At 37.1% G+C, this 25,789-nt stretch overlaps 1 protein-coding gene across 1 annotated transcript in view; it reads left to right on the plus strand.

The window, feature by feature from the left end:
* IFIH1 (interferon induced with helicase C domain 1) overlaps positions 1–25,789 on the plus strand; it is a 93,686-nt gene that overhangs the window by 36,928 nt on the left and 30,969 nt on the right. The window contains exons 4-5 of the mRNA XM_006879359.1: positions 12,958–13,062; positions 19,709–19,929. Of these exons, the coding sequence (XP_006879421.1) occupies positions 12,958–13,062; positions 19,709–19,929 (326 nt within the window). The remainder of the gene's footprint in view (positions 1–12,957; positions 13,063–19,708; positions 19,930–25,789) is intronic.

A 25,789-nucleotide genomic window follows, 5' to 3' on the forward strand; every position in this document is an offset into this window, starting at 1 on the left:
GATTTATAAGGACTATATAAGGAGCACTGGAAGTGCCATGTTTAAGTGCTTAGCCACTAGTTCCAAAGTCAGGGACTCCATGGAAGAAAGGCATCTGCTTTAATAGTGATTAGAGCCTTTGACACATTATGGGACAGTTGTTCTTTGCTCTGTAGTTGAAATTGACTTAACAGCAATATGTAATCTAAATTATCAATACTTTGACAGAAATGATACCAATATTTCTATAACCTTTTTTATGGAATTTGATCTAAATATAATATTCTGACGCTTCAGTGCATCAGAATCACCCAGAGGAAGGAGTCTTATAGAAATGGAACACGGCCAGTGGATCTTGGGTAGCCCTTAAGAGTTTGCATCTCTAAACTCCCCAGTGTTGCTGGTCTTGGAATACACTCTGAAGTTTTCATAGAATAAAGAAGTTTTAAACATGAATTCTAGATTTTTTTTTCATTTGAGCAGCTGTGTTTTCCTTTAGAAATCATAATTCTATAGGAATTCCAAAATCCCATATCTGGATGTGGAGTTTTCACATTTTAATAAGCTTCCTTGGTAGGTTGCCTCACATCTTTGTGGGGTACTAACATTTTCTAAATTCATGCTGGAAAAAGTTGAAAATGGTCTCAAGTTTGGAATGCTCTGTCCTTTCATCTTGAGTGGACACCATCAGTGAGCTATAGAGAGACAAATGCATATCCTCAGCCTGGAGTTTATTTACTGAGGGCCCTGCATTCAAAATGCACAAAATTAAAGACAAATTCTTTTTGTCTTCTTTACTTTTGAATATTGAGCTTAAAGATTCATTTTGCTGGGAATAAAACAACAATAACAACAACATCAACAACAACAACAACAAACTGGCTCTTGTATGTTGTGCAGCTAACCAAAGGTTGATAGTTTGAGATCAGCGATGACTACACAGGAAAAATACTAGCAGTCTACTGTAAAGATTTACAGCCTCAAAAATCCCACAGTGGTTGCCTTAAGCCAGAACCGACCTCACAGCAGTGAATTTGGTGTGGTGGGTCCTTACTCCAGGCCTGTTATTATTTCTCATTAATGCCTCCTCTTCTACTATTGACAATCTACTGTTTCCTAGCAAAAGAGGAGTGAAAAACTTCACTATAAGAAAACTTTCTTTTTTCACTCAGTCCTTTCTAAAAGAACACAGAATTTTTAAACAATACTTGAGCAATTATCAGAACTTTAGTAAGGTTTTAATGCTAGCTATCATTCCGTTTCTGAAATCACTGGTCATATTACAACCTATAGGTATTAGGGACAGGTGAAAGGCTGTTTTCTAAACCTCAAAGAGAAAATGAAAGCCATTGCTTTACGGTCAGAACCAACTCATAGCAGACTCTTCAGCAGGTTTTAGGAGGCTTTGAATTATATGGGAGGAGATTGCCCACCTTTCTCCTTTATAATAGCTGTTATATTTGAATGTCCTGTCTTTAGATTGACAACACAGCTCCTTGCCCAATAAGACCACCAGGGCTCCCTTTCTAAACCCCTGAAGGATACAAACCCCATTTTCATTTCCTTCTGTTAAAGATATTTTAATTATAATAAATTAACAAGTGTATGTATCATTTACATTTACAAGATTACAGCGGAATTACAGTCACCTTTAGTTGTCTTTGTTTACTTTGTCAAAATGAATCTGTAGTTCTTTCGCATGGATCTTTTTATTGTGTTTCTCTGAGTGAGCTTGCATTGGCATCAACTTGACAGCAACCACCAAAAAGGTTTAGAAATGAATGTTCTATACTAAAATAAGCTAAAATGAAATTTAATAGGACATAAAATATATGACATTGAAAATAAAGTCATTCTCTTGGAGAGTTGATCAGAAAATTTTCCAAACTTGCCTTTCTGTGCTGAATTTTTAACTAGAAAATGCAAATACTCCAGCTGGCCAGCAGAGGGTGCTTTTACATTTATAAAGAGAAGGGAAAGTCCTGTTCAGAGGAACATGATAATGTTAACAGTGCAGAGTGCCATGTGCACATGACTGTGAATACATGTGTATATTTTGATTTATATATTCCTTCACGTGAAGATTTTAAAATTCCACCCCAGCTAATGAGCTTACCAACCTGCTTGTTTTCAGACTTTAATACCTTCTTTTTCATATTTCCCCATATGTTCCACTCCTTAGGTTTATCCGGTGACATTATGCTTTGGAATATATTGTGGATATATTTTGCATAGATCATGTTCTGTAGGAGGGGTTTAAAAATTGACCTTTATAAAACAGCCTTCTTCTCCCTGGTCCAATCTGTTATGGGACTTTTTTTGTTGTTGTTTTGTTTTGCCTTTTTATAGACTAAAGTCCAATCTTAGATGTGATCTACGCTAATTTCTATAAAACGGTCACATAATTTACCCTTCCACTGGAATAATAAAATAATGCTCTAGAATAGTAACCTTTACAAATGTAGGGATTTCTAGATTATTTAGAAATAAAAGCAATAGCTTTTGCCAGCTTAGTGGGAAAGATAATTGATATAGTAATATATAATAATGTTGTTAAAGAATCATACTAGTTCTGGATTGGTTTGAGGTGACACGACTATTCCTTGGTACTTCCATATTTTCTAAATTTAGTTGCCATTCATTATCAGGAACTAGCATTACTTGTGAAGTAATCCAAAAGGCATATATTATTACGAGTCACAAAAGAGAGAAAGAGAGACTGATATCAGTGTCTGCTAAAGTATAATAGAGGTTTCTTTTCTATTGAAAACTACAGAGGGCTGTATGGGTCAGTTATATGACTTAAAATTGTATAGTATTTTCAGGATGGTTATCTTTCAGTGATCATGAGTTGCTGTTAGGTGCTGTTGAGTCCACTCTGATTTGTAGTGATGACATTGTGAGCAGCAGTTCTGAACTTTATACTAGCCTGTATCATTGTCACAATAAACCCATACGTATTTTGGCAAAAAGAAGTCTTTTCAGTGTAGAGCTTGCACATACATGTCCAGTTTATTTTCATGACATCCTTTTATGGCTACATGCCTTAAGCTTTCTTTGCAGAGTTTTAACAAAGAGGTCGATGTTTTAAATTTTAACCTGCTTTATGACTTTGCACTCTCTCTTTTCTCCATTTTGGAATATGGATGAAGCCTTGAGTGACTTGAGACCAGAATAGTATGCTGTTGTTATGTACCATCAAGCTGTAACAGACTCATAACTGACCCCTCCGTGGGTTTGTAGAGGCTGTATATAGCACTGGAGTAAATTGCCCATCTTTCTCCCTGGAGCAGTTAGTGGATGCGAAACACCTCCCTCTTGGTTGACAACATAATTAACTCTTTACCACTAAGCCACCTGAGCTCCCCCCAGAGTAAGAGGAAGAAGGAAGTGAGTTGGGCTGGTTATATCATTGAGGATACTAAGCTTTGAGGCATTACCTCTACCTGCAGAGAATGTACAATCTAGTGCAAAAACAGCACTCGAAACAGTAGTCAATCCACAGCACCACCACCCCCAGAACAACATAGTAAAGAATGAAGAAAGAAGACTCGTGAAAGAAAGGAGACTGATTAGACAAATCATACCAAAAAGATTTAAGGTCTTTAATCTACGCCTTAAGGGCAATGTGCTGTGTTTGGAAACAGAGCTGGCTGGCAAACATCATGTGTGGCATGACCATCATGAGCAGGAGGTCAAGCGCAAAGAAGTCCTAAAAGTGCCGAGGGGAGCTGTTTGACCAGGAGGGAGGGTAGGTCAAGCTAAGGCTTGAGTGATCCCTGAAAAATCGTGAATTTCTATAGCTATCATTTTCACTTCACTCTCCTTAACTGGGGGAAAAATTTACAAAAACTTTATCACTCATTACTTGGAAAGTTGCATAATACCATCACAATGCAAGCATGATCATCTCAGAATATGTTTTCAGGGAAATCTTTAGTTATTGGAATGTGCATATGGGGAGCAGGGAATAGGGGATGAAAATGGGGTGGGGGGAAATGTTGGAGCCAGCTTACAAGAGAGGAGTGTGCACCGCTTTTGGACTCCACTCAGTGGTATTACGCTGTTTCTTTGAATCCAGCTATTGTAAGAATATTTACATAATTGTTGTTATGTGTCCTTGAGTTGGAACTGACTCTTAGCTGACGCTCCTATGGGTTTTCAGAGGCTATAAATTGTGTGAAAGAAGATAGCTCATCTTTCTCCCTAGGAGGTGATTTGAACTGTGTTCCTTTGTTTTGGCATTGCACCTCCTTACCCAGCAGCCACTAGAATTCCAAACACTGTAAATCAGGACTCCTTTCCCCCTCGAAGAGAATTAGTTATTAAGTATATGCAAGGAGAGACCCCTAAATGTATCTTGCCCTCACATCTGTTCAAGTCTGTGCCTCTCACATACCCCTTATTTTTAAAAAAGCTGTCTACCAAATAGGTTTCTAACTCATCTTCTGTCGTTCTTATAATCCTTATACTTCCTTGCTGTCAAAACTTGCTTCTCATGGTGTCATATGGCTCATACTTCTTGTAACTTGACACCACTAAGGGCTTCCTGCCTCTGAGACTGACAAGGAATGGATGGGCCATTCTTACAGCTCTGGGTAGATTATTCTCACAACCTCATAGTTTAATAACTATCTTTCTATGTTGGGGTCCAATGTGAAAGGCCAAAGAGCATGCATCATTTGGTTTAAGCCAACATCATTGCACACAGCTCAGACTTACTTCTAGTTGAAACATTTTAGCTGTAGAAATCCAGTAAACAGGAAAAGCAGAGCTCTCTGATACCGTGTGGGCCTGTGGCTCTAGGAGAGAGATTTTTCTCTTTGGGGAACTCATTTCCTAGAAGCTTGAATCCAGGAGAGAATGTGCAAGGTGGGTGGAGGTGGCTTCTCTCCATTCTGTAGGAACACATGTTCCCTGGCACAGAGAGCAGAATCTGACAGACCAAAATGTGAGTGTGTGTGTGTGTGTGTGTGTGTGTGTGTGTGTGTGTGTAGATCCATATACATAAAGCTGAAAATAAAAGTGATCTATTTCCTCCCTCAAAAAATTGAGAATAAGTTATTTCAAAAGAAAAAGAAATGTATATTGTTAGCAGTATGGAAGAGGGCATGCTTTATTTAGGATTCCATGACTGCTTTATGTTTGTGTGTGCCCTTGTATGCACTTGTCTTTAAAGGTTTTTGACTAGTCTTTGACATTGCAGGATGGATTTCAGGCTTAGTTTTCTGGTTTAAAATAGATAGCTAGAAGAAGTCTCCTTATGGTGCAAATGGGTCATATGTTTTTGTAGTAACTGAAAGGTTGGCAGTTTGAGTCTGCCTCTAGGCACCTTGGAAGAAAGGCCTGGTGATCTGCTTCCACATAATGAATCATTTCAATCCCTGTGAAGTACAATTCTTTCTTGACATACACAGGGCCAATGGCAAATGGTGTTTAACTGAAGGGGAGACACTATATTACAAGATACATTACGAGGTCAGAGTTAAGAGCGAACAGAAAAATTACCGTGAAAAATGGAATAAGATTATTTGAAGGGCTTGTAAAGATTAATTGTTCCACGAACAGGAGCTGTCTCTGCTTGTCATCTTCATTCTCAGTCTGCAGGGAGGCCCTCGCCCTTCGCCTTGCTCCTGCTGTAATGCAAATCTGCTTTTCTGGAAGGAGCATGAGATAATAGGAAAGACAAGAAAGAGGTATTTTGTGGAGTTAGGAATGTATCTAAGCTGAAAACTGGAGGCATACTACCTGGGAAAAATAGAAAGAAGAAAGAATTTAGATGTTACCTAATCAAGTGTATCTCGCTCTTTGAATAAACAGTGTATTTGTCGACCAATTGGTATAGTAGAATTTTCCAGCAGAGGGCAGACTTTACATGGCAATAAATCTAAATCACCTTCCACCAAGAGGCTCCTTCAGGTTTTGTGTGTTTTTTTTCTACGTCAACCTTTTTTGGTTTATAAATGGTTTAAAAATATTTTAAAGTATTTAAGGTTTACAGTATGTTAAATATGAAATTTTTCTGGATGTCAGTTAATATTTCTGCTGTAGTAGCAACATTTTCAAGATGTGATTGTAAAATGAGGCAGATTATGGACTGGGTTAAATTGTAAGCAAAGTAATTTTTATTTTCTTTTTTTTGAATATGCTGCTTGCAAACTTATTATCAAAAAATCCGTTATTTATGAGTATTATTTCCCTTCATTCAATTAGAATATATATAAATATATGTTTTCTTTACTAATTATAAACTACCATCAATTTTACTCTATATGCTCTTTTATAGCGCTCTTTGGTATTTCCTCTATAGGAAATAACATTTTCATAAAAGGTAACAACACTTATTATACAATGTAGTTAGTTTCAATATTTAAAATATTCAAATTTCAGCTTTATCAGAATCTAAGAATTGTCTCCAAGACTCATTTCATTTTTCTAAAAGCATCGTATTCATTGGAAGTGAGAAAGTAGCAACTTTCTATCTAAACTTTGAAAGGTGATGCTCAATGAGATGGATTGACAAGTGACTGGGGCAATGGACTTGAGCCTAGTGTCTCTGTCACAATGGTGCTGCAGTGGGCAGGGCTTTGATCTGCTGTAGCTAGGGTCACTAAGGGTTGTAGTCAATTCCTCAGTCCCTAACAACAACATGAAGTGAAAGCATTTATTAGCAGTGGCTAAGCTCAGATTTGAAACTGATCTATTTACCTCCATATCCGACTTCCTTTCACAGAACACCCAACCTCCAGTTGATGGTTTTATCTGACCTATTTTAAAATCACAGACACATGACTTTAATAATTAGGACTTAAATGTAGATTGCATATTTTGAAAATGACAAAGGAGACTGTATATATATATATATATATATATATAAAATCTTGGTTTAGAAGTTCAATATTTGTTAGAGAAACATTTTCTTGATCTTGCTTTTAGTGTGTGTTTGAACGTGTGAGAGTGACATACTTTTTTAAAGGGAATTTGGAAGAAAAACTCTAAGAATGCCATTCTTCATTCTTGGTAATATGGGAGGTATAATAAAATTTCCTTATTATTAGAATAATTTCCTTTTAAATTTTTATTTCTACAAACACAAATATCAAAATACTTAAGCATTTGCTGCCTAGAAAGCAATTGTTTTTGTATGTGTAGAAATGGGAGATTTATATACCACTAAAATGGCAAAGATATATCATATTACATTTTGTTGTTGTTTATTTACAGGAAAAATGTTTAAGAATGAACATAGATCTTTAAATATTAAATTAATGAAATGAAATTAGAAACGGTGAGAAAATAAAATCTTCAACTTTGTTCCCTTTGGAAAAATAAGCCATGTTCCAAGATTAATAGGAAATCTGGCATGGCTGTGGAGGTGTATATATATTGTTTTTAAAAAGCTTTACATTTTACTTTTGGTTGTAATTTTGGAATTGTTTTGCTTATGTAAAAGACATCATGCAAATCATCAGCTATGTTTGGTGTAGGTAGAGAGTAATGAAACATTGAACATGGATAGCTTCAGTTAAGGTGGCTCCCAGTTCTATATGGGAGCGTGTGAATCTCTTACCTCTTGAAGCTTTGGTTTCTCACCTGTAAAACTGAGGTGGTAATGATTGATACTTACCATGTAAGATATTGAAAGCCTCATGTCTAGGAAAGCTTAATATCACCTTCGCATATTGTTTATTTGTTAAATCAAAATAATCTACATAATTAACTTAATACACTATTTTTTGGTAACAACATCATATAGTACTCATAAATTCTTTGTGTTCGTTACATCGATTGCTTCCTTTTTTTTTAAACGGATGCTAGAACTAAACTTGGAGGAATCTATATGCGTGCATTGAGTAAGTTTAGGATTATGGTTTACCTGCTAATGAATAGAACATGAAATGAAAATAAAATGTAATTTCTATGAATATAACTTAGTGGAAAACTTAATGATACAATGTTAGATATTAGGGTCCCCCCCCAGCAATGTTAAAGCGTTCTTAGTTCTCTTTACAACTTTTGAAACAACAAATGAAAATCATGTCAACATTCATTTTTCCCTGCCTCAAAAATCTTAGCCTGTATTTCTAGACCTAGAATTATTCTTGCAATGACATTTTCTCCATTTCATTTTACACCTTGCCTTTTCCTTACAAATCATATTCTCTTTTCATCAGTACATCTGCCCGAAATGCTCTTCTACTTGACAGTTCTATCCCACACTCGCCTCTGAGCTTATAACAAGACATACCTCTGGGAATTGCAAAGTGCCATATTTAAAATCTCTCAGTGAGACGACCAGGTTTTCCCGTGTGATCATGAGGGATTCCTCAAATCTGAGTTTTAGAGCTAATATACGACAACTGATGAGCACAGTATTTTCACATTTGTGTATTTATGCTGTGCTAATATACTTAAACAGTATGTATGTCCATTGAGAATTTTTTCACAAATTTCTTATCAGCTTTACCTTTTAAGAGAGAGATAACTTGCATATTTGTATCGTTTTCTAGGATTCTACTTCACCTCCTGAGCATATTAGATTGGCCCAGATTGGAAGGTAGATGTCACAAAAAGACACTCACTGTAATGCTAAAATCCAAAACCCAGATCCGTTGCTGTGTAGTGATTGCAAGTCACGATGCTCACCGTGTGGGCGGAGCAGACTGGATGCCTTCCTGTCTGCTCATGACTGTGCACTGTCAGAAGCAGGTCATGAGACCTTTCCTTCCAAGGCTGCTCTGAGTGGATTTGAACAACCTTTCAGTTAGTAGTCAAATGCTTAATCTTTAGTGCCATGCTGAAGCTCCTAATGAGACATTGAAAAACCTCAGTTGTCGTAGAGTTGATTCTGGCTCGGAGTGACCTTATACAAGAAAGTGGAAACACCACAAAGCATTCCCAAGGCTGAGCTTTAAGAACAGCTGGTGAGCTACACCACCAACCTTTTGGTTAATAGCCAAACACTTGCTCAGTGTGCCACCAGACCGGGCTCCTTGGAATAACCAACACACCCATGGCTACTGACAACTCATTACAACTCTATAGGACAGAGTAAAGCTTGCCCCTACGATTTCCCAGGCCATATAATCTTGGAACCACCCAAGCGTCGATAACTCTCCTTCATAGGGTCACTATGAGTCACCTGCGACTCGACAGCACTTAACAACAACAACAACAATCTTGGAACAGACTGCAATGTCCTTCGGCAGTGTGGCTAAATGGATTCTAACTTCTCACTTTTCAACTAGTGGGAAAGTGCTTACTCACTGTTTAACCAGGGCTTTTCTTTGGAAAACTAGTCAGCAATAAAGAGTAACATGTAACTGACACATGAAGCAAAATGAGTGAATCTCAGGGATCTTATGTAAATTTAATAAGCCAGACATAAGACTTCAATGTTGCCTGGATTCATTTCTGTAAGGACACAGAAAAAGCAAAACTGTAAGTACAGAAGGGAACTCAGGTGGCATAGTCCCTAGAGAGTTGCACTGTTGACCCTCTACAGACTATGGGCTTCTCTGGCAGTTCGAATCCACTAATTGCTACATGATAGCGACATCAGCAGTCTCTTCCTGTGCAGTTTACACCTTGGAAATGTGCTGGGGTGGCAGCTCTGAGTCCGACTTGGCTTGATAGCAATGAGAAAGAGATCGAGACAGAACTAGTGAAAAGCAGGGAGCTTAATACAAAGGGGAATGAAGGAATTCGAGGGTGTGTGTAAAAATATACTTTGAATTGTGATGCTGGCAAATAGTACTGATTACACCATGACTGGCAAATAAACAAACCTTTCCTAGAAGAAGTGCAACCAGGTGCTACTTAGGGGCAAGGATGGTGAAACTTTGTCTCATGTATTTTGGGCATGTTGTCAGAGGGAATAGTCCTTGAAGAAAGATGAGAAGCACGGAGAAGCAGAGGGCCAGAGAAAGAAAGACCTTTAAGGAAATGAATTGAAACAATGGGCTTGGGTATGGCAGAGAGTTTGAGGATGGCACAGAATAATATAGCTCAACAACACCCAACAACAATAACAAAAGTAAACTCTGTCTTAACTGTGATGGTGGTCACAAAACTAGAGATGTATCAGGCTCATCAAATGATATACCTAAAAAGAGTGGCTCATAAAGTATCTGAATTATATTTCCATAAACTTGACTAAAAAAGTTTCATTTTGAGGAATTTCCTGTCATCTTTTTAAAGGTACATTTTATTGACAAAATACCATCTGTTTTATTTTTTTTCCCCATTTCCATTTCCAACCCTGAATGTATGATATTCAGACTAGTTTTAAATAGCTATAAGTTACTTTCCTAGGACTGAGTTAGTATATTTGGCACCTAAAATTAAATGATTATTATATAACATATAAATATTATGAAATATTATAAATTCTAAGAATGTAAAAAATTACATTCTTGATATTTGGATTTTACTTTATTTTTAATAATAAATAACAATTAAGCTACTGTGCTGAGAATTGGCGATATCTGATATTATCTAATAGTTATTCAATCTTGTGAAATAATTGCATTTGATGTTTTTGTTGTTAGGTGTTGTCAAGTCAACTTTGACTCCTAGCAAACCTCTGTACAACAGCTCAGAATGCCCTATCCAACCCCATTCTTATCATCTCTGATATGTTGAAGCCCATTTTTACAGGCACTGTGTCAGTTTATGTTGTTGAAGATCTTCCTCTCTTTTTCTGACTCACTACTTTTCTCAGCAGAATGCCATTCTCCAAAACCTGCCTCCTCCTGACAACATATCCTAAGTGTGGGAGATGGTTTCACCATCCTTGCTTCTAAGGAGCACCCTGGTACACTTCCTCTAAGAAACATTTTTTAGTCCATGGGATTTTTAGTACTCTTTTCTAACACCACAGTTTAAAGGCATTGATTCTTCTGTCATCCTTAGTCATTATCCAACTTTCAGATGCATGCTGATTGTCATCGAGTTGAGCACAACTCATAGCAACCCTATGAACAAAAGGCCTGAAGCCTTTCTAGAACTATCGACATTTATCAAAGTTCATAGAGTTAGAAGCAGGAGCGGCATCCACTTCCTAAATAACATGCCTCCGGAAGCTTTATGAACTTTGATAAATGTTGATGGTTGTAGAGGGGCTTCAGGCAGGCATTCTGTTAAGGAGGCGCTTTGAGTTGTGCTCGACTCGAAGGCAATCAACAACTACAACAACAATGACGTAGAGTTTCCAGAGGCATGTCGTTTAGGAAGGATACAGACAATTGAACATCTTATGACCTGGATGTAGTGCACCTTAGTCTTTAAACTGACATCCTGGCTCTGCTGCACTTTAAAGAGGTCTTTGACAACAGGTTTTCCCCAATGATTTCTTAACTGCTGTTACCATGGGTATTGATTGTGGATCCCAATAAAAGGAAATTGTTGACACCTTAAATCCTTTTTCCTTCTATCATGAAGATGTCTGTTGACCCAGTGGTGAAGAGTTTTGTTTTCTTAATATTGAGATGTAATTCATCTTGAAGGCTATAATGTTTACTCTTCTTAGCCCTGTTTTATTTCCTTATTTTTATGAGTGAAGGTTTACAAAACATACTGGTTTTTCAATCTTTAGCATATACTTTTTTATAATGTTGATTATAATACTTAATATGTCTGATCATCCACTTATTGAATATTGCCTTTCTCTTCACTATCTTAATATGGTTTATAGTCTATTTATTAATTTTTGTTTGCTTCTCTTTCACTTCACCAACCTGGTAATCACGTTAGAATGTTTCTACTGAAGATAGGTGTAAACATTTCTTTACCTTGTTTTCACAGTGGTCTTACACAATATTTATCAGTATGTGACTGACTTACTTCATTTAATGTAGTCTCTTCTAGATTCATCCTTATTGTGCAGTGTTAAAAAATTCTTCATTACTTTTCAAAGTTTTATATTACTCCCTTGTGTGAATGTACCATAGTTTCTTTAACCACTTCTGGATAAAGCACTTCCACTGCTGGGTTTTTGGGTGTGTTCCATCTCTTAGCTATTGTGAATAGGTATTAGTCCCACTTTAAGTAAAGAGAACCGAGGCTCAGGCAACAACAAGCCTCTCAATCCTTTCTATTCTGAATCCAACAAAGGTCACCACCTTTCATTAAGTTTTACCAGTTTCATAATAGGTTGCATAAAGCCTTGGAAAAGGAAAAAAAAAAGTCTTCCCTTGAAGACAAGAAGGTTTTTAAAGAATTGATACTGATTGAGGATGTGCATTTGCCACTCATTAACAAAAACTCTTTGATAAAAGGTTGGTTTAATTACTGTTGTTGCTTGGTGTAACAAATGAGTTGACTATGACTCAGTGATCCTGTGAACAACAGATCTGAGACTTGTTCTATCCTGCACCATTGTCACGATTTCATGCTCAGGCCCATTATGCTAGTCTGTATCATATGATATAACTGTGTCAGTTATAATAAAGAAAAAAAAATGTTTCCAGCCTCATCTAAGATTTAGTTGTAAATGCAAAGCCAGGATTTGGTGTATTTGTCCCAAAGAAAGAAAATTATTTTTTGAGTTTATAAATTTGTTGATCACTGATACTGTCTTCATAACCTCTAAGTACAGTTCCATACCCTAGCCATTTTACATACAAATAGCTCGCAGGCTCTAAATAGTACTTTTATGTAAAGCATGTTATCAAACCTACGTCCTATTTTGGGGGGCAAATCCTTAAAATTTGCACTCACTCTCATATTGGATGTATAGTACTTTAACTAGATAATGCGTATTTGATCCGCTATCCAGCCCGGCAGCTGCTCATCCATAGAGAATTTTATTTCCTTGTAGCTTGCCAGATACTCTCTTACCTTTTATTCAGAATTGTCTGAGTGTGCCTTCCCCACTAGCATTGAACTGTATGTACTGTGTGCTGTAGAGGTGTGCAGTTAAAATACGTTTATTCTCAGAAATATTTAAAAAATATTTTAAAATGTTTTCCTTTGCAGAATCAGACACAAGTTTGGCAGAAGGAAGTGTCAGCTGCTTAGAAGAAAGTCTTGGACATAACAGCAACATGGGCAGTGATTCAGGCACCATGGGAAGTGATTCAGGTACTGCCTAACTGTTGTGTAAACCTTAAAAAGTGTGAAATAAGACACCATATAGTGGAAAGCATGGGGGCTGTTCATACCCTCCCTAATGTATTTATGCAATTAAAGCAATTCTTTTCTACTGTGAAAGAGTTTTGGAACTTTGCCATTCACCTTCTTTTAAAAAGTGCAACTTCTAAAAGTCTTTTACAATCAATTAATTCTGATGCAGGACATATCCCTTTTGGCATACCATATTCCACATTCCATAGCCTCATGCCATCTATTTTATTTATGAGATCCATTTCAGTTAATTTTGCTGCATTTGAAAACTGTCTTCTATTTTGTAAATTTATTTCCAGCCCTGATTTTTCTTAAAATATATTTAAACAAAAATCAATACTATCAGCACAATAAATTTGTAGATAACTGAAGATCACAAAAGATCCACTCTCTTAACAGGAAAAGATAGATATTGCACATAGAGTTAAAAGAATTCTGCTTCTTGTAAACATCACTTGCATAATAGAAGTGTTTGCAAGATATTTTGGTCACGAAATGATAACTTCACTAGGTGTCTACAAAATTGTTCTCTATATTGCTTGTATAACCTCGCAGGAATAAACAAAAATGCCTATTTCCAGTTTCCCATACTCCAATCTTCTGACAAGGAAAGTCTGGTGGCCTGGTGGATAAAGAGCTGTGTTGCTAGCTCAAAGGCAAGTGATTCAAATCCACCAACTTCTCTACATGAGAAAGAAGAGCGATCTCCTTTTGTAAGATTTATGGCCCCCGCAAAAGCAAATGGAGGGTCAGGAATGAGTCAGTTGCAACGCGGCAACATATAGCAACAATAACATACTTTTGAAAATCCTATTATCAGACTTCTTAATTTTTTTCAGCCTATTGGATTTCAAATACTGTATTTCTGTTCTTTGAATGTGTATTCCTGTTACTGCTTCTGAAATAAATTATTAACGGCTTCTAAATATGGGGGATGGATCCTTGAATGTCTGTTACACATATTTCTGTATTTGTCCATATGTTTAAAGTATTTCATAATTAATATGAACAAATTTTAACAACAACTAAAAATAAGTTCTTAGCAGCATGGCCAGTAAATTACTTTATTGTGAATTTGTTCTGTGACTGTGGAAAATGTTCAGAAAATACTGTGGACTTCAGAATATCCTACATTAGCAGAAGAATGGTAGAGATTTAGATCTACAATAAGCCAAAAGAGACAAAACAGTTTACTTATGAGCCCTAAGACCTTCCCAAATGCTTCTACCCCCTCTTTTATGTTTTTAATCACAGTAACTCTCCCTTTAAACAAATTGGTGGTAGAAACCTAATTTGCTAAATCAATGTTAGACATAGCCTTAATTTTTATTAAAAAGGGTCACTTCATTTCAATTCAAGTCAGCCAGTGTTTATTAAGTTCTTGCCATGTGCTTATTTTTTGTGGATATAAGTGGTTTTCTCCCTAAGCTTTTATTAACTTTTTTTAGTAAATTATATTCCTTCAAGAGCTGAAAATATACTCTAGCTAATACTTAGTATTTAAGCTTCTACATTGCATCCTAATTTTTGTTTGTCTAAGTAAGGGATTTTCAACAATATTAATTCACTTAATAAATATTTAATATATATCTTCTATGTTCAGGGCATTTTACCTGCTTCAAGCTGTTAGCAAACATAAGTATTTGCTGATTTTTCATCCTCAGTATTGCATGAAAGACACGATAAATCTGAATGCAACCTCCTTTTGAAAAGCAAATACATTATCAAAAGCAAATACATTTTCAAAAGCAAATGTATTTTCAAAGACAAGCAAATTTTCAAGGGTCACCCCTTGAAGTTCTGCCTGGGTCAGCATTTAACAATCATCATTTTACATAATGAGTAGTAGAATTCAGAAATTAGGAAATTTTATACACTCAGGAATATGTTATGGACCGAAAAAGTAATCAGTTTTAAAACAATTTCGATAGATTGATGAAACTGAAAAACATAGTGTTTCCACTTTTGAAGTCTATATTAAAAGGACTTTATTTTACCTGTCCTTTGTCCTTACTTAAAGGTCATTTAATCAGGACATAAAGACCATAGGCTAGTCTGATACATATTTTAATATAATTATTAAAAGTACTATATGGCATAGTAAAATGTAATAAGTTATAGTCTGAAAGTTTAACTATTTTAATTATACTATGGGAAGTTGGGATGGTTTTATCCCCCCCCGCTTCCTTTTTCCGAGGGATATGCTGCTTCAATGAAGTGGTAATATTCTTGGCAATGCACACTGGCCTGATATATAGAAAGTGTTTCCTTACTATTTTGAGGCAGTGCCTATTAATGTTTGTCCAGCTGGAATGGTGTAGTTTTCTGTAGTGGCACACTATAGGTAAAGGAATATTTTGTCGATTTCAAACACATGCAGTGACAGACCTTTTCTCTCCAAGAATAACTCAGCTGTCAAAAATCAATGTGAGAATGAAATTTGCCACATGGTGTAGTTCCAATAGAATGTTATTATTTAAACCCTATTTTATTTCTTTATGACCACTTATATGGTATAGAGTTAATTTTGGGGTCATCAGCGAGTGTTTAGTGTAGAATATAGGCAAATGTTACTCCCAGCTTGTGCATGTTTCAAATACCATTTTCATGATTGCATTTAATTGATTCTCTTTTTCAAAGGGAGCCAAAACCAAACAAACAACAAACAAATAGAAACCCAAATATTTCTTCTTTAAAAAGGATATTGGCTCTTGGCTCAGTGACACTAATTCAGTCTCTCCTTCTGGTAACAGAGAAGACAAATTTCTCTTTTCATTACTTAGGAGGATAAATTCTTCCATCCCTATGTCACAAGATGTGATAAGGCAAGAATCAGGCTGAATATTTAGCACTCACCCAGCTCTTTTTCTTTGGATGCTGCTCTCACATTCAATCCAAGTCTAATTTTTTCTATATCTACTCTTCCCTTTTCTTTGAAATGTGGGGCTACTTATCATGTTTTCTAGATTTGACAGGAAATCTAAACTATGGAAGATCATTGAGCTAATTCTTTATCAGTTCCTGTATTAAGGAGCAGAGTAAATCTATCCCTAGAACAATTCCCAGAGCTGTAAATCTTTATGGGAACAGATTGCCTCATTTTTCTCTCATAGAGTACCTGGTAGGTTCATATTACCAACCCTAGGTAAGCAGCCTCTATTTAACTCACTTCACTAGTAGAGTTCTTTTGTGTCAATCCAGCCATCTATTTGTTTGTCTTTTTTAATCTATTACTTTAATCATCTTTTTTATTTTTTATTTCTAGGGCAGCAGTACACTGTCCTAGAAAAGTCCTATATTCCTTTAAGGTGTATGGCATATAATAAGCATCCAGAATTTACTTAGTATGAATATCTAGTAGCATATTGGTAAGAGCATGTGCTTAAATCCTAAAGGTATGTAGTTCAAATCCATGAGCTGCTTTGTGGGAGAAGGATGAACAATCGATCTCCTTGCATGTGATTTACTGCCTCTGAAACCCACTGAAGGGTTAGCTATGGATCCATTCTGACTTGATGGATGCCATCCCAACAACAACAGTGGGTAAGGAGTTGTGCTTCCAAACCAAAGGCAAGTGGTTTGAATCCACCAGCTGCTTTGAGAGAGAAAGATGGACAGTCTCTTCCCATTTGCTTTACAGCCTCTGAAAACCTACTGGAAGGTCAACTATGAGTTGCTTCTGACTTGACAGGCATGACCAACAAATATGTCTAAATAAGTGTCAGTACTTGATCTTGACTTTGGTTCTTGAATTAAATTTTGAACATGATAGCTCTTTTAACCTTCTATTCTCAAATCTATCTGTGTAATAAATTTCCAATATGCATGTATATGATATTGATATATTACTTCTTTGATTTGGTTTAATTTCCTAAGAAAGACTTGGGAATGAGCTGTACATTTATTTTTTTTTCCTTTCTTTGAATCCAAGGATCTACTTGTGGTACACATAAAACACAAAAAAATTATTTAAAATGTATATATAGCTTTTGTGAGAGAAACAACACTATTTGTTTGTTGTTTGTTTATGCCTAAGCAAAAGTCTACAGGAAGTTGTGCAATTAACTCAAAGACCAAGCTGCTTTGGTGATTCAAAGCTACCAGTAGCTCCTCAAGAAACTGTTGTGAATTCTTCTATGTGATCTGTAGCCTCACAACCCTGCTGGAGGGCCAGCTCTGAGTGGATTCCAACTTCTCAGGAATGAGAGAGTTGCAAAAGTGTACACAGAATGACATGAAGAAAGAGACCTTGGCGGTATTTTCTTAAGCAAACTTGTTCAATCAAATAGCAGAGTAGGCGAAATAAATTCCTGGAACTACTTTAAATGTTAGACACCATTTAAAATACATCTTCCTTAGAAAACACCCTGGCTTTTAAGGAAAAGTTAGGTGATAAATACTCAATATGGGCCGAATACTAGGATTTTGATAATGTATGCAAACTATTTATCAAAGAAATAATAGTACTTTTAAATATATGTTAACTTTACATAAATATAATGTTGCTGCAGTTAGATGTGATCGAATCAACTATGACTCACAGCCAACCTTTGAACAGATCTGAACCTTGCCTATCCCAAACCATCCTCATGACATTTGATATATTCATTTGTATAGTCACTGTGTCAATCATCTTATTGAGATGGGTTTTTGTCTCTGATCTTCCACCTTTCCCAGCATGACATCTTTTTCCAAAGACTTACCCCTTCTGACTACATGCCCAAAGTGTGAGTGACAAAGTTTCACCATCCGTGTCTCTAAAGAGAACCTTGTTTGCACTTTGCTGACAGCCATGTCATCAGTATTTCAAATGCCAGCAGGGTCACCGGTGGTGGAAAGGTTTGCGTAAATCTTCCAGACTGAGGCTAACTAAGTAGCAGGATTGACCATTCACATCTGAAATAACAGTCCTTTGAAAACTCTATGAATAATTTAGTATAATAGGAAACAAGTATAGTTTCTGCAGAGTTCAAAGTAGTTAAGGAATGGAAAGGACTGAACGTATATTTTTTTTAAATTCTGGCGATCTCAAATTAGGTTTTCCCCCCCTGTGAATGTCATAGAAAACAAACCAGCAGATGATCGGGTGTTAGTTAGATGCATTGCATCTGCCTTTACTCATCCATACAGAAGGCAAACTTCCTGCTAACTTAGGAGATGGCTCTTACTAAGTGATATTCGTGTGAATTTTCCTACCTGTTCAGATAGTGCTATCACAACAAGTTCAAACCTACTAAAATATAATCATCTCGGTACTGAAATGGAACCATCAGCAACTTCTTTGAGGCTAATGGGATTTTGTTTAGTTTTATTGCAATCATTGATAGGAGATAGAGCACTTGTTTCGTGGGTAGTAAGATACTGATAAGTCCTGTGATTTCTATGTTTTTGCAGAGGATAAGCTCGGCTTTTAGATTACATTTTCTTATATTTCATATTAAAAGGATGTTTTTTCACATGTTTTTGTACTGAAAGAAATAAAAAGGTAATTTCTAGTCAAGATATTATTGCTAAGCCAAAATATGGTATTTTAGTCTTATTATGTTTGCAAATTAATGAATTTTTGTCTTTTTCGTTGATATTATATGCTTAGATACTTAAAAGATAAAATTAAGATAATTTAAGGAGCAGATATTTAGTTATGCATCTGTGTTACTTAAAAATATTTTTAATATATTGTGCTTCAGGTTACAGAGGAATGTTTATGAATACATGGAAAAGGTGATAAGATAACAAAGCTGAAGACCAACACTAAATGAAAAAAGCAATCATATTTCAGTGAATAAAGTTATTTTAGGAATTTTTAATTAGAAAACCCCTACTATTTAAAGATTAGCAGGGGAATTATTCCTTACTCTGTGAATGTTGTTTCTAATTAGACTTGTTGGCTTATAATACACACTCCATATAGTAGTATATTTAGGTGTATATTGTTATTGGTTGTTAGGTACCATTAAGCCAGTTCAGATGCATAGCAACCCTGTATCAAGGAGAACAAAACACTCTCTAGTCTCGTGCCCTCCTCACAGTTGTTTTTGTACTTGAAACATACTTTTATATTACCCATTATTGCAACCACTATGCCTGTCTCTTTTTATAAATTCATAACTGTAAAATATAGTTTGGTATTCAGTTGTCAGATGAAATTTTACAGTTGAGGAAAAGTAATGTTAACTCTGATGCCTTCTTCTAATAAAAAATAAGGAGAATATAGAACAAGGCAGGCTGTTCCTACGTTCCCAGTTCCTCTAGTTTGTATTTAGAATGACTGACAAAAAGAAGTAGGGCATCATGGCTCAACAAAGAAATGGAAAGTCTGACTCATGAAGTCCATGGATAGCCTTCCTTTTTTGTAATTGCCATTGAATTTTACCCTCTCTGTGAAAAGATCCCTGTGCTACCCATTCTACTAATTCACTGCCTCCCCACAGTGAGCACCACTTCCATGCAAGAGACCCTGTGCTATATCTTATTAGTGCAAAGGGAGAACTGACACCTTTTATATAGCAAACAGAATAAGATGCCATGTTCACTTTCAGCCTTCCTTGTTTTGGTTATCCTGTTGCTCTATCCTTCATTTTCCCCTCTTTTTAACCTCATTCAGATGAAGAGAATGAGATGAGAAGAGCATCCCCTGAACCTGAGCTGCATCTCAGGTCTTATCAGTTGGAAGTCGCTAAATCAGCCTTGGAAGGGAAGAACATCATTATATGCCTCCCTACAGGCAGTGGGAAAACCAGAGTGGCCGTGTACATTGCCAAGGATCACTTGGACAGGAAGAAGAAAGAATCAGCACTCGGAAAAGTTATTGTCCTTGTCAATAAGGTACTCAAATAACACAAAATCATATTTTTGTTCACTTTCACCTCCTTACTTTGAAATTTCTGTGTAACAACATTTGTAACAACATGTCACACAGATTTTTTTTTTTTCTTAGCTAGGAGTCATGGTAGTGAAAGCATTCTAGTGGTGTAAATCTATTTAATTTAAAGGTTGATGATTAAAGCCCACCCACAGCTCCAAGGGAAGAAAAGCCTGGAGATCTGCCCTTGTTAGAATTTCAGCCTGACAAATCCTGTCAGTCAGTTCTACTCTGGCCCATAAGATCGTTATGTGTTGAAATTAACTTCTAACGTACAACAGTTACAACAATGCAAGTAGAAGAAAGTCTTTTTTTTTCCTTTGCTTTTCTAAGTATTGGCTTTAACAAAGAATGTTTTCCCCAGAATGACAAAGCAAATGACTATAATTTATGAATGTTATTTTTGTGTGTCATTGAATCAGAACACACCCATAGCTGACCTTCCGGCAGGTTTTCAGAGGCAGTAAATCACAAGGGAGGAGACTGCCCATCTTTCTCCCATAGAGCAGCTGGTGGATTCAAACTGAATGCCTTTGGGAATTACAGCACTGCTTCTTATTACTGGGCTACCAGTAAAGGGTATATCTACCCAGATCTCCTTTAAGGTCAAGTGGTACTAATTTGTGTTATTATTAAATGTGAACCTGTATGTTCACAAATATTGCTAGAATCTGAAATCAGATATTCGTTTACATACTACCATTTGGAGTCTATCTATTAGAAGCCTAGGTAGCACATTTGTTAAAGTGCTATTCTACTGACCAAAAGGTCAGCAGTTTGAGCCCACCAGCACCTCGAGGAAAGGAAAATGTGGTAGTCTGCTTCCATAAAGATTACAACCTTTGAAAGCCCCTAGGTATGTTCGGTTCCACCCTAAAGGGTCATTATGAGTCAGAATGATTAGGTAGTTGTTGTGTACTGTGGAGTCAGTGAACACTCCTGCAGGTTGTCAGAGACAATGAGTTGCACGAGAGAGGTTGTCCATCCTTCTCCCATGGAGCATCTGGTGGATTTGAACCCTGTGCCTTTGGGATTGCAGCACAGTTTCTTACCAGTAGGACATCAGAGCTCCCTTGATAGATGGTGGTGGGCTGATTTGGTTTCATCTATTAAATGCTATGAACTTGAAGAAACGATCGATAACTATGGAAAGGCATTAGGTCTTTTATTCATAGAGTTGCTATGAGTCGTACTCAACTCATCGGCAATCAACAACAACATTGATTTTTAGCGAGCTCTGGTGGCTTAGTGGTAAAGAGTTGGCACTGCCAACCCAAGGACATGATTTTACTCTACCAGCTGCTCCATAGGAGAAATATTCCTCCTGTGTGGATTTACTGCCTCTAAAAACCTGATGGAGGGTTCACCTTTCAGTCAGTTCCAAGGCGGTTCCAACTCAACAGTTACCTAACAACAACAGTGTATTGATCCTTATATCAGAGGAAGCAAAGTACTCTTTAACCAGAAGATGATTTGGTTTTAAAACAAAGAGATATTTCCTTCAGTAAACCACTAACACTGCTAAATGCTCCACATTTATTCTTCAAACTCGGCTTCTCTGGAATTCTCACCCATTAATTATAGTTCTTTACCATTCCAAAGAAAAGTGACCCAACAGAGTGTGGAAATTATCAAACAATATCATTATTATCACATGCAAGCAAGATTCTGTTGAAAATTATCCTAAAACGTTTGGAACAATATGTCAACAGAGAACTGCCAGATGTGCAGGCTGGATTTAGAAGAGATCATGGTACTAGGCATATTATAGCTAATGTTAGATGGATCTTAGTAGAAAGCAGAGAATACCAGAAGGATGTCTATCTGTGCTTCATTGACTATGCAAAGGCTTTTGACTGTGTGGATCACAACAAGCTGTGGCTGACTCTGAGAAGAATGGGAATCCCAGAACATTTGATTGTGCTAATGCAAAACTTATACTTAGACCAAGAGGCGGTCGTCAGAACAGAGCAAGGAGACATTACATGGTTCAAAATCAAGAAGGGAGTCCATCAGGGGTGTATTCTGTCTCCATACCTTTTCAATCTGTATGCTGAACAGATCATCCGAGATGCTGGGCTGTATGGGGGAGAATGTGGCATCAGAATTGGTGGAAGAGTCATCAACAACCTGTGTTACATGGATGACACAACCCTGCTTGCTGAAACTGAGGAGGACCTGAAGCGCTTGCTGCAGAAAGTCAAGTACTGCAGCCTTCAATATGGATTGAAGCTCAACATCAAGAAAACAAAGATTCTCACCAATGGGCCAATTGGCAGCATCAGTATGGGTGGTGAAGAGATTGAGATAGTTAATAGTTTACTTGGTTCCACAGTCAACACTCTTGGTACCAGCAACCAGGAAATCAAGAGATGAATTGCACAGGGAAAATCAGCTGTGAGGGACCTCTCAAAAGTACTGAATAGCAACGACATCAGGCTAGAGACTAAGATGCACCTGATCTGGGCTCTCGTCTTCACAGTTACGTGCTATGCATCAGAGAGTTGGACAGTGAATAGGGATGATAGAAAGAGAGCTGTGGTGCCTGAGAAGAGTGTTGAATATACCATGGACTGCTAGGAGAACAAACAGGTTTGTCCTGGAGAAGGTGAAGCCAGAATGCTCCTTGGAGGCAAGGATTCTGAAGCTTCGTCTGACATATTTTGGGCACGTTGCAAGGTGGGACTGGTCCTTGGAGAGGGACATCATGTTAGGGAGCGTGGAGGGACGGTGCAGGAGAGGAAGACCTTCGATGAGATGGATCGATTCTGGGAGTGGAGCGGTGGGAATGAGTGTGTTTGAGATGGTGAGGTTGGCACAGGATAGAAGCATTTAGAGCTCTTGTACATAGGGTTGCTATGAGTCACAAGCAACTCAATGGCACATAACAACAACAACAACAACAACAACAACACTCTGATAGAGTCAGTCTTAATTTCCATGTAACCACCTTTCACACAGAGACAGCAGAAGCATGTGGCTCCTAAATTCTTTTACTTCCTCTCACCTTCAGAATAAATGTCTTCAATATTTCCACTAGTCTTCCCATTGCATATTATCATGTCAAGAACTCATCTTCTTCCAGATATTTATTTAAGATTCATCTCAAACGTGATGGCCAGAGTTGTACAAAACACCATCTATGTGGTCAGACCCTGTGCAGCTTGTAGGTGAACTGACCTGTGACGCAGCCTGTGATTTGGTTTTGGCACTCGTGCTGGCATCCAGTGGGCTTAACAGGAATCAAAGAGCCTCAGGCCTTTTTGATTTGAAAATGTGTTAAAGTAGAGCTTCCCAATTTATATTTGTGTGGTTACTCTTTGAACCTAAATGCTAATATTTGTTATTTCTTTTTATGACTCAGTTTATTGATAATGCTATCAGTTGTATTCCAATTATTAACCCTCTGTCTCATCAGATCTAGGTCAAGCTTATGAGTCTACATTTACAGCAGTGTTTAAATGTAAATGTATCATTAGTTATTCATATTCATTTACCTGTTTTGTGGAATTTGAATGATAAGTCTAATTCCTGATATACTTCCTTATTGTTTTCCCCTGAGAATGACTACACAGCCCTCCATTAGTCCTTCCATGATTGTTTTACTTCTTTCTTACTTTACTATTCCTTTTCTCTTCATTTCAAATACATGTCAGCTTTAATTCTTTCTTATCGAGTCATAAAATCTCTGTCCCAGGAAGTCAGCATAACCTGCATTCTGTATTTGGCTCAATAACAAGTAATTGTAACTCATGATCTAGAAAAGACAAATCCTATTCCCTAACACCACTTACTTTCATCTCCCTTCCTCCCTCCTTCCCGAGGATGTAGCCTTCAAATTCAGGGAGAAATGAAAACACCACCTGTGTTCGCAGACCTTCCATTTCCTCCTATCTAGGGCTTCAGCATCAAGAGAGATAAATCCCAGGTTCCTTCAGATGCTGAAATGCAGCCCCATATGATTCAGCAGAAGTGGGTAGCAGTTGGATTTGATTAGTCTTGGCAGGCATTCTGTCACATCTCAGGAAAAGGCTCCAAAAGGACCACACACCTCCCAATTAGCCATGTCAGGCTTGCATATGGCTTTCTCTGTGTCCTTCAATAGGAACTCAACACCATCCCAGCCAGTATCAGGATTTCCAACACCTGTTACCTTCCGTGGCACCTTCTTTTTGTTCCCAACTTAGAGGATATTGTGTCTTTGAAATGTCTCCATTCACCTTTATGGACAGAAAGTCATGCCCCTATGCCACAGGAGGGAACAATTACTTTTATCTTTCATTTTTATCTATCAGGAAACTGAGTCTTTGAGATTTTAAGAGGCCTCTCAGGGGTAATGCTACCAAGAAGCAGCAGAACTAAGACTTGAACCCTTATCTTCCAACCTAAATTGATCTTCTCTTCCCAACATACTCAGCTACTCAAATGGAATAACAGATGAACTATGAGTGGAGTTTCCTGAGTGCTAGAAATAGGCAAACTCTGTTTAATTTTGCTTTTACAATCCTCTCATGTATATTAGCAATAGTCTCATTTCATTCATACAGAAATCAAGATGAGCAGAGAATAAGTAATTGAAGATCACCCAACATGCAAGTACATTTGCATGTAACAAAACTGGACAATTGTATTCTGGGCTTGATTTTCTTTTATTTGGCACATAATACTTTTTCCATTAGACTTAGCAGTTTCTTTTTTCCTTAGAATCTATTTTTATTTTGGCTTTCTTTTCACATTATCACCTGTCTTATATAAGTAAAATGAAAAAGATTACTAAAAAAGTGAAGCAGTGAAAGGTTGTGGACAAGAGAGAAGGGTGGTGCTTCTCAAGTTTCAAAGGAGTTAAGTCAAACAGGAGACACTTATATCTAAGTGTGGGTTTCAGGGCTCTGTCCCCCATAGATTGTCCCTAGACCCAGGAACTGTTGAGTGGGGCCCAGGAGACTGCATTTTACAAAGCTCTCAAGTGACTTTTGTGGCAAGAAGATAATAGACATCACTTTGTGAAACATGAAATAGACCTTTTATTTCTTAATCTTTTCAGCTTGTATTTTATTCTCTCACCAACAGTGGTTACTCACTGAAGCTCACTTTGATTCCTTGAAACTTATAAATTCCTTTTCCTACCAACTCGCACCCCAGAGTGGGAGCCAACCTATGCCCTGGTTATGTTGGAACCAATTCATAGCTGATGATTCTCTAGTGGGTTTTCAAAGGGTGTAAATTGTGCAGGAGATTGACCATCTTTCTCCTGAGGAGCTTCTGGTGGATCCGAACTGCTAGACACTTCCTTTGAGTTAACAGCACAGCTTCCCATGGACTTCACTAGTAGAATTAACTTTTAAAGTCTTCATCATTTTTATGAAGTAATAATACACAGCAGTATACTCTGTTACATACTTCATACAGTTTCTTCACAAATAAGATTTACTTCAAGTAAAAGAATCTCTGTGTAGCTTCAGTTGTTAAGTGTGCAACTACCAGCCTTAAGGTGGTAATGTGAACCCACACAGAGGGCCTTGTGAAGACAAGTCTGATAATCTGCTTCCACAGACTTGGAAACTCTGTTTCACATAATTCTCCTCTACCTACATGAGGCCTTCATGAGTTAGAATAAACTCAGCAGCAGCCAACAACAATAATCTAAAAAGAAAAGATGAATAGCTGGTACCAGACAAGTGAAAAGGTAACCACCGGTAATGGCCACAGCTGTTGGGTGCCGTGCAGTCAGAACCTACTCATAGCTGAGGGTTTTCAGAGACTGTAAATTACACAGAAGATTGCCCATCCTTCTCCCATGGAGCAACTATTAGATTCTACCCA

Source organism: Elephantulus edwardii, unplaced genomic scaffold (assembly GCF_000299155.1).
Source record: "Elephantulus edwardii isolate Elephantulus edwardi_28Jun2011 unplaced genomic scaffold, EleEdw1.0 scaffold00003, whole genome shotgun sequence".
NCBI classification, from domain to species: Eukaryota; Metazoa; Chordata; class Mammalia; order Macroscelidea; family Macroscelididae; genus Elephantulus; species Elephantulus edwardii.